At 56.0% G+C, this 9,468-nt stretch overlaps 1 protein-coding gene across 1 annotated transcript; it reads left to right on the plus strand.

Moving 5' to 3' along the window:
• Positions 1–603: 603 nt before the first annotated feature.
• Positions 604–5,103, plus strand: CHRNG (cholinergic receptor nicotinic gamma subunit; the record flags this gene model as incomplete). The annotated part of the gene is made up of 12 exons (XM_080623637.1): positions 604–646; positions 1,041–1,180; positions 1,298–1,342; positions 1,552–1,661; positions 1,757–1,912; positions 2,196–2,293; positions 3,074–3,277; positions 3,568–3,682; positions 3,950–4,064; positions 4,414–4,618; positions 4,722–4,855; positions 4,936–5,103. The coding sequence occupies 12 exons, from the start codon at positions 604–606 to the stop codon at positions 5,101–5,103; spliced, it is 1,533 nt and encodes a 510-aa protein (XP_080479763.1).
• Between the last annotated feature and the right edge of the window lie 4,365 nt (positions 5,104–9,468).

The raw sequence follows: 9,468 nt of genomic DNA on the forward strand, positions 1-9,468 counted from the left end.
AAGGGGGTGTCTCCTTCCTGAGCTCAGCAGCAGGATGCCACAGCTCTGGTTTCAGGGGGGACAGCTGACATCCCGACAGTGGCTCAGGACAGCTGTCACATCCTCTCTGCTCAACCAGGAATCTTTCACCACTCCCAATACCCCTACACAGGGTCTGGCAGGATTTGGACTTGGATTACTCCCCAGGCTGACGTGGTGGGACTTGCCTGCTCCTTCTCCACCCCAGGAGCAGCCACCACCATGGGAGAGGACGGGTACTTCTTGGGGTGCTTGCAGGGGGGCACCCCTTTTCCATAACCCATGGGCACTTGGGTTTCTGTGCAGGGAGATGCATCCCTCTGTGCAGGACATGGGGAAACTGAGGCACAGAGAAAATTTTGCCCCCAGACCCAATTCCAATCCCTCTTGGATTCGGGCTTCCCGGCAAACCGACATCGACCCTGCTGGTGGGGGGCCCCGGGTGCTCCCTCGTCCCTCCCCACCCCAGTGGCTCTTGGGAACAGCTGACGGTGCCAGGGGACAGCTGTCCTGTCCATCGGGCGCCAGGACCAGAGCACCGCTGTGCAGGCACCAAGTGCAGCCCCTGCGCCCTACGGCACCGCCATGAGCTGCCATGGCCTCCTCCTCACCCTCTGTGCCCTGGCAGGTAAGGGGTGCCCACCACGGGGGAAACGCTGGGGGGGGGGGTACCTGGTCACCCTCCACCTTTGCCCTTGGGGGTTTGTCACCCATGGGTGTACAGCACCATGCACCGTCCCACCAGGCTGTCCCCATGCTGGCAGCTCACTGTCCCCATGTCCTGGCTGGAGGAGTCTCGGGGGTGAGCGGGGTGGTGGATGTAGGGGGGATGCACGCCCTCCGCTTGCACGCTGGACACTGACACATCATCAGGCATGCACAGCCACAGTAATACACTTGTGGCCGTCCCCTCCCCACACACACCCTTCTGACCCCCCACCAGCAGCACGTCCCGGGGGCATGAGTGGCCCTGCCACTGTCACCCCAGGGTGCCCCCATGGCACTCCCCATGACCTCCCCAGGTGTGAGCTGCAGGAACCAGGAGGAGAAGCTGCTTCAGGACCTCATGACCAACTATAACCGGCACCTACGCCCGGCCCTGCACAGGGATCAGATCATTGATGTCACCCTAAAGCTCACCCTCACCAACCTCATCTCACTGGTGAGAAACTCCCCAGTTCCAGGACAGGACAGGATTTGCCCCACAAAACAACGGCAAACATGGGGCAGAGGGCAGAACGGGGCACTAAAGTCATCTCCCCTCTTCCTTCCCTGCCAGAACGAGCGGGAGGAGACCCTCACCACTAACGTCTGGATCGAGATGGTGAGATCCCTCACCTCCAGGCTGGACACCCCGAGGCCACATTTGCGTCTCAGGGTGGTAACCCACAGAGGGCTGCCACTGTAATCTGTACCCCCTTTTGTGGGTGGCCCCAACTGAGCCCATTTCGGGCAGCATAGTACAGGCAGCTCACAAGCTCCCCTCCTTGGGGGATCACCATGACCCCTCCCTCTTTGCTCCCCTTTCCCCAGCAATGGTCCGATTATCGCCTGCGGTGGGACCCTGAGGAATATGACAACATCCAACTGCTGCGAGTGCCCTCCACCATGGTCTGGCTGCCTGACATTGTCCTGGAGAACAAGTAGGTGATGGGGCAATGGGGACATATCCCCGCACAGGGGGTGGCAGCTGCTCCCTGAGCACAGTTTGGGGCTGAGCCTACCCTTTTCCCACCAGCATCGATGGGACGTTCGAGATCACCCTCTACAACAATGTGCTGGTGTCCCCTAATGGCAGCATCTACTGGCTGCCCCCCGCCATATACCGCAGCTCCTGCTCCATCCACGTCACCTATTTCCCCTTCGACTGGCAGAACTGCACCATGGTCTTCCAGTGAGCACAGGCTGGGCACGCGGGGGCACCATGACAGGTCCTCCTGGGATACAACGAATTAGCATAGCATGTCCTTCTTTGCCCTGAGGCAACACGCCCTTGAGCAGACAAGTGCCACCTACCTGTCCCCTGGCACCCCACTGGTGGCAGGAGGCACCCTGGCCAAGCCAAGCACCCCAAAGCAGAGCTGGAGGTCGCCAGCATGACCTAGTGCCACACTGGCGCTGCTTGCACATCAAGCTCATTGCATGCCAGCCTGTGCCACCCCCTTGTCCCTTCCCAGGTCCCAGACATACAGTGCCAACGAAATCAATCTCCTGCTGACAGTAGAGGAAGGCCAGACGGTGGAGTGGATCTCAATCGACCCCGAGGCTTTCACAGGTAACACCACAGCCACGCCTGTGGCACAAGAGCATCCTCCCATTGCGGGCACCAACAGGCTTGGTGCTGTGCAGATGGCTGCCAAAAGCAGGGCTGTGGGGGCTATTAGCAGATCCTGCCATTACTTGGGCACTGAAGTTATTAGTGGGAGCAGGAGTGTGGGAGAGATTTGTTTTTCTAACCCCCCTGTTTGGGGCTCTCATCACCTGGCAGCCGCTCTTGGAGAGCACAGCTCCTGGGAGCTCGATTGATGCTGGGAACGTAGCTGTCATGGCCAAACGATGACGTTTTCCATCACATTCTAATTGCATATTGAAGGAACAAAATGCTTTTTGGGCAGCAAGATTTACTTTTTCATTACCAGCCCGAGCTGCGATCTTGACTGGGAAAAAATGCTATCGCTCCTGCTGACAGCAGGGGAAAACAGCTCACTGTCATTCAGCATCACGCTCTGCTTCCCCCTGTGGCACCTTGGGGGCAGGGAGATGGGGGGACCACCACCCTACATGTAACATCTTGGGGGGTCCAAATGCCCCACGTGTGCCTGGCTCCCCCCTCCAACAGCTTTTTAGGGTATTTTGCCCAGGTGCCCTGGCACGCTCCATGAGTCTCATCTCCCTTCCCAGTGATTCTAGCACCTTTCCCTGCCTGTGCCCAGCCTGGGTGCCCTTTGGGGCCCATGCTAATCACCAGCCTTCTCCTTCCTTGCCTCCCCCACACTGTGGGCCTGGCAGACCCAGTGCCCCCAGTGGGGTGATGGCATTCATGTGGCACTGGCAGAGAATGGTGAATGGGCCATCAAGCACCGCCCTGCTCGGAAGATCATCAATTCGGAGCAATTCACCCCAGATGATATCCAGTACCAGCAGGTCATCTTCTACCTCATCATCCAGCGCAAGCCACTCTTCTACATCATCAACATCATTGTGCCCTGTGTCCTCATCTCCGCCATGGCTGTGCTGGTCTACTTCCTGCCAGCTAAAGGTATGCACTGGTGCCATGCCCACCACTGGGGGCACAGGGATGTGCAAGGGGAGCAGTGACAGTCAAGGAAGGGCTCACTGACCTCTCTGTGCGAGGGGACCATCGCTGCTATCTCTCCTCCACTTCTGTGATATTTGGGGTGGGGAGAGTGTATTTCCAGATACTCCACAGCTAAAGCCTCATGGTAAGACTTGGACAGTCCAACTTTGGGGTGGGGGCTTTTTGCCAAAGGGGGGCAATGCCCACAACACTGCCTCATGCCAATCTCTGCCTTCCCCCCTCCTTGGCAGCGGGTGGGCAGAAATGCACTGTCTCCATCAATGTCCTCCTGGCCCAGACTGTCTTCCTCTTCCTCATTGCCCAGAAGGTGCCTGAGACCTCCCAGGCTGTGCCTCTCATTGGGAAGTAAGTGATGCACGGGGATGGGGGTGCCAGCTCTATTGTCACACTCTGACAGTGGGTTCCCTGAGTACTGTGCAGCAGCCAGTGCCCATGGACATGACCCTGGCACAGAAATAACCCTAGCCCAGTGAAGCTGGCACAGGGCTACCACATGCCCTTGTCCCACTGCTGGACCCCCGTTTCCAGCCCAGGAGAGCACTGAGAAGGACCTTACATGCCCAAAGCTTGTGACCCAGCAGCCCCACATAAAGCCCTGTGCCTCCTCCCCAGGTATCTGACCTTCCTCATGGTGGTGACGGTGGTGATTGTGGTGAATGCTGTTATTGTCCTCAACATCTCACTGAGAACACCCAACACTCACTCCATGTCTCAGAGAGTGCGCCAGGTACCTGCCATCATTCCCCTACCCCTTACACATGGGGAACTGGGTGGGTATTTGGGCACCGAGGCCACATCCCTCGCAGAGCAGGGTGGCAGGCATGCCTTCATCTAAGTGCAAGTCCTAGCACAAAAAGGGACCCCCACAGATGCCCCCAAGGGACCACACTGTGCCACCAAACCCCTTCAGGCCACTCTGAACACTGGGAGCAGCAGGTGCCAAAGCACCCAGCATCTTATTGGCACAAGGGTACTGATGGGATGCTCCAGGTGATGCAAGGGGACCCGATCGCACCCATTGCATGTCCCAGGGTGGTGTGAGGGAGTCAGGTCCCCATGGGTGACGCTGTTTCCAGGTGTGCCTGCATCTCCTGCCCCGCTACCTGGGAATGCACATGCCAGAGGAGACACCTGAACCGCGACGAGCTGCCCGGAGGCGCAGTTCCGTGGGGCTCATTGTGAAAGCTGATGAGTACATGCTCTGGAAAGCCCGAACAGAGCTGCTCTTTGAGAAGCAGAAGGAGAGGGATGGGCTGATGAAAACTGTGCTGGAGAAGATTGGTGAGTGCCCCTGGGGGAGCTGGCATCTCCTCATGAGTCTGGGTGATGTGCCAGGCAGCCGGGCACTCATTGGTGCCCACTGTGCTGACTCTGCTGCCTGTAGAACGTGGCCTAGAGAGTGGCAGTGCCCAGGACTTCAGCCAGAGCCTAGAGGAGGCAGGACCTGATATCCGTGCCTGTGTGGATGCCTGCAACCACATCGCCAATGCCACACGCGAGCAGAATGATTTCAATAGCGTGAGTCAGGGCCGGCTAGGAGAGGTACCTGCATGGGGGGCAGAGGGGCAGCCCTCATTCCCTTCTAATGTCACTGGCAGGAGAGCGAAGAGTGGATCCTGGTGGGACGCGTGATTGACCGTGTCTGCTTCTTCATCATGGCCTCCCTCTTCGTGTGTGGTACCATTGGTATCTTCCTCATGGCTCATTTCAACCAGGTGCCCACCCTGCCCTTCCCTGGGGACCCCAAGCAGTACCTGCCACAGTGACACACCAACCCTCCTGCTGCTGGCACCACTGGAGCCAGAGACAGGCCATCCCCAAACCAGCCTGCCTGGCCGAGATCCCTGTGGGCACAGAAGCTCCTGCTACCAAGCACAGCACTGGAGAAGGACTCAGGGTGGCAGGGCTCTGCCACCTGCAACAATGGTGGTGATGGGGAAGAGGGGAAACACAGGGTGGCTATGCTGTGCTGCAAGTGGAAGTAAAGCCTGTGGCAGTCTTGCAAGCCTATGTGGCATCATTGCTGCATGCCCACCGATGTGGTTACCCTTCTCGGATAGGCTGGATATGCCACCTGTGCAGGCTGGCCACAGACCTCTAAGCCACACAGTCCAGTCCCAGCACCTCATAAGTGTTCTGAGAGACAAGACAAAGGAACTGGAGCAGAGCCAGGCATCTGATGGCACATGTACCAGCTCTGGCAGCAAAAGCCATATTACCCCACTGCAAATTCACAGCTTCAAGCCCATGGCAAATGGGGCCACTGGCATCCCTTGCCATGGTGATGGTGCCAAAGGGGCAGGAATCATGGATACAGCCCCCCATCCTGGGGCAGCTGATCCCTTCCTCCATTTATGCCCTGGCCACTGCTTTTGGTGGCAGATGAATTGCTGTCCCTGCTCCCCAGCAAGCAGCTTGGGGTAGGAAGACCTTCAGCCACCAGGCACCCAAACCCCCTCGCAGACAGGTGCCCATCAGCACCTACTCTGTGTGCATCATTACATGACTCCCTTCCCTGCCGGCCCTCCTTGCCCCATGGGATCATCTCTGTCAAGCACAGCCCCTTCCCTCCATCCCAGCAAAGCCACATCCCCCTCAGCATGCCCCTCACTGACCTCTGGGGGCTCTGTGGCTTTGTCCCTGCTGGTGGGTGAGATACAGGAGGGTCAGCAGGGAGCATCTGCTCCTCTGTGGTCCAGCTAATGGCATCTGCGCCTGGCTCCAGGACGTTCTGTCTCCATCAGCCTCACTGTCCCAGCATTGTCTGCCTCTGCTGCTGGAAGAAAACCATCTGGTTACTGCCTGGAACTGGCTCCTAGTGCTAACTGCCAGAGGTGAGGGCACTGTGGGCACAGATGGAGGGAGGCAAACACCCAGCAGCTGAGATATCTCTTGGACACCTGCAGCCTAGTCGAGGTCCAGAACCACCCTCCAGCTGAGCCAGCCTACTCATGCTCTCTGTAAGGTGGCTTTTCCTGCCCCATGCCTGGACACCATTGCTAGATTGATCCATCCTGGCACCTTGAAGCAGGCAGGGATGGTGCCCACCAGCACAGGCAGAGGTGCCCAGAGGAACTCAACAAGCACCCAGCGTCCTGGTCTGGTCCTGCGTCCTGTTCCCCTTCCTGGATCGCCTCTCACGGGGGCAGCCCTGTGGCCATGATCCGTGCAAGGTGAACAGGACCACAGCCTTCTTGCTGGTGAGTGACAGCACTGTACAGCGCTCAGGTCCCCACACAGCCACCCCATGGTGATTTCCCTCTGCAGCACCACAGGTGCTGAAGGAACAGGATGCTCTGGCCAAGCGTCCCAAGCCCTGAGAGAGCCAGGAGCCATATGCCACCCAAACTGTAGCACCAGGCATGTCCCCAGCTCCTGGCTCTCCCTCCCCAAGATGCAGAATTGATGAGCTCTGGTCTGTCTTTGCCTGGCCACTTCCCATTGATTCCTGGTTCCCTGCTGCCAATCTCCAGCGCAAGTGAGGTCTGAAGAGGGCCAGCTACTGTCACTTCTCCCCACTCCCAGAGCTGCTACTTCTTTCAGGTGAGCTCTGTTCCTGGCATGGCCATACAGCACAACTGGAAAGAGACAAGCTCTTCCAGCCTGCCAGGAGCATGCAGCTGGGACCACATTCTCCAGCATCCCAAGCAGTTGTTTTAACCTGCCCTCCAGAGGTCCCCGTCATTTATCACCACACCAGAAACAACGACAAAACCAAAAGCAGTGGCTGGGATGTCACAGGTCTCAGGCAGCAGATGTGTCTTGCAGGATTTGGTGGGAGAGCACCTTGCATGTCACCCTACCGAGCTACTAGGGTGCTATGTGAGGAGTGCAGTGAGAGGGAAAAAGCCCTCTCAGCCAAGCCATCATCTCTCACTTGACCAGATGTAGCCAAAGACATCCAAGGCCAAGGAGTGTATAGCCCAGCATCCCCTGGGCAAAGAAGAGCCCTGGGCAGGACTCCAGGGCTCAAAGCTGTTCAAAGTCCTCCTGCCTTTCCCAAAGGCAGGGATCTGAGGCAGTTTACGGGACAAAGCCTTTGGGACGAGGAGAGCAGAAAAGTCACAACTAGCAACAGATTTGGGGCTCCCACAGTTCCAGGCTTGCTTCCTGAATGAATCAGATCTGAAATCTTTTTGTAGAGCATAGCAGAGGCTCCTTCCCCTCCCAAACAACTCCATGGCTCTTTTTTCACTACTCTTACTAGCAGGACAGAGTAGACCACAGCCAAAAGCCCTGCTCAAAAACCAGTGTGACTCACTCCTCTCCAAGCCATAGGAGGCAGCAAGCCTGGTGCTTGGCACCAATCGAACATTGCTTTTCTTCTGGCCTCAGGGCAAGTTGTAGCCTTAAAGATGACAAACTCCACTCCCCATCCAGCTCACTCCACTCAAGAATGAGCAAGAGGAACCTGTACTAAGTTCCTCCAAATCTTAACCACAGTGGCAGCAGGAGGAGAGGGATAGCCTCCCAGAGAAGGGCTCTTCCACAGCTCACTCGCAAAGCGTATTTAAGGGCAAACACAGCAGGACCACAGCATTTTCAGGTTTAATAGCAAGCCTGCACTCATCAGCACCAGCTTAGACGTGGGGAATCAGAGGCAAGAAGTAGGCGAGTACATGAAATAGCAGAGGTGGACGTGAAGCACAGCTGGGCACAACAACAGGACTGGAGCCCTAAGTGATATTGTCTGCAAGAAGCTAAATGCACTTTGAATAAAAGGAGCCTGTAGCTAGTATTCCAGGCTTGCCTTGCAAGGCTATTTTTGCTTAGATTGCCAAAATGTAATTACAGCTAAATCCCCCCTAACAAATACTGGAGAGCAGCAGGGGAGAGTTGTATTTAAAAGGAATCTTAAGTAGCAGCTATACTAATACCTGACTGTAGCAGGGAAAACAAACTGCACCTGGAAAAGAGCATTTGGTTGAGAGCTGGTGACAAGCGAGTGGCAAGAGCAGGAACAGGACTGTGAGATCTCAAGAAACACAGACAGAAATGCCACCACAGTCCAGGGAACTGCCCTGCTCCTTGCCTAGCCAGGTGCCCGCAGGTGCGAACTGCCTGTGTGGTTAGCAGCCATTGCTATCAGTGCTCTGAACATTTCTAGAGGCAGCCCAGGACTGAGACCCTCAATGCAGAAAACAAACACTTCAGAAGACTGAAGATTTAAACTGTTCTCTGTGAGCCCTGTCTGCTTTCAGTCTGGACTTCAACAGTAACATGAGGAATTTGCAATTGCAGTCATGAGGCTGAAGATCTCCTGGTCCTCAAGGCTGGTAATTGTACCAGACATGGGCCGCTAGCTCTACGGTCACAACCAAATTGGCCCGAGCAGCCTCTTCTCCTGGGGGACTGCGCAGAGCATGTAGGGCAGCAGATGTGCCCCATCTCTGGCCACAGCCTCTCCTCCTGGGTCCAGTGCAAAGGCTCAATTAAAAATAAAAGACAATTGTGCAATTCCCCAAGGAGAAGGGGAAACAACTGGAGCTGTTATGAGTACAATTAGCATTGTAGTGAAGCAGAATCAGAGGATAATTAGCTCCTATTTCCGTGGCATTCGAATTGCAGCCATGCTGGCTTTCTAAGCAACAACCCATCAGTCTAGTCTCACCCCAGAACACAGGAATCAGGGGCCCTTGCAGCCCCTCTTCTGGTCATAGCTTTCGTGGAGCTGTAATTGCTAGCCTGGGCCATCACCCTCTTCTGCTACACCCACTGGTATTCCAGTTTCCCAAGGTGGCCAGAGACTTGGAAAGCTCAGTGCACCCCAGAAGCACGTATGGCCTTGCATTCAGCTTTGGATCCAGCACAAGGCAGCATTGCTGACTCTCCACCAAGGCAGTGAGAATCAAGGGAACTAAGTGATACCAAACAGCTCCTTGTCCTAGTTTAAAGGAAGCTTGTACCCCTCTCCCCAACAAATAGCGCTGCATGCAAGTCACTGGTGACCAGGGAATATGAAGAACTGGCAAAGACAAAGCAAGAATCTCATCTTTTAAGCAAGATATTACATCTATAGCTTGTCTGCCCATGTAATTTCACAAATATAGCAAAGTTTGGTGACTACCAGCACAAGAGGTGCTTTGCTGCTTCATGTAGGTGGGCAGCTCAGGGGAAGACGCTATACAAAG

Source organism: Psittacula echo (genome assembly GCF_963264785.1).
Source record: "Psittacula echo genome assembly, chromosome: 7".
NCBI classification, from domain to species: Eukaryota; Metazoa; Chordata; class Aves; order Psittaciformes; family Psittacidae; genus Psittacula; species Psittacula echo.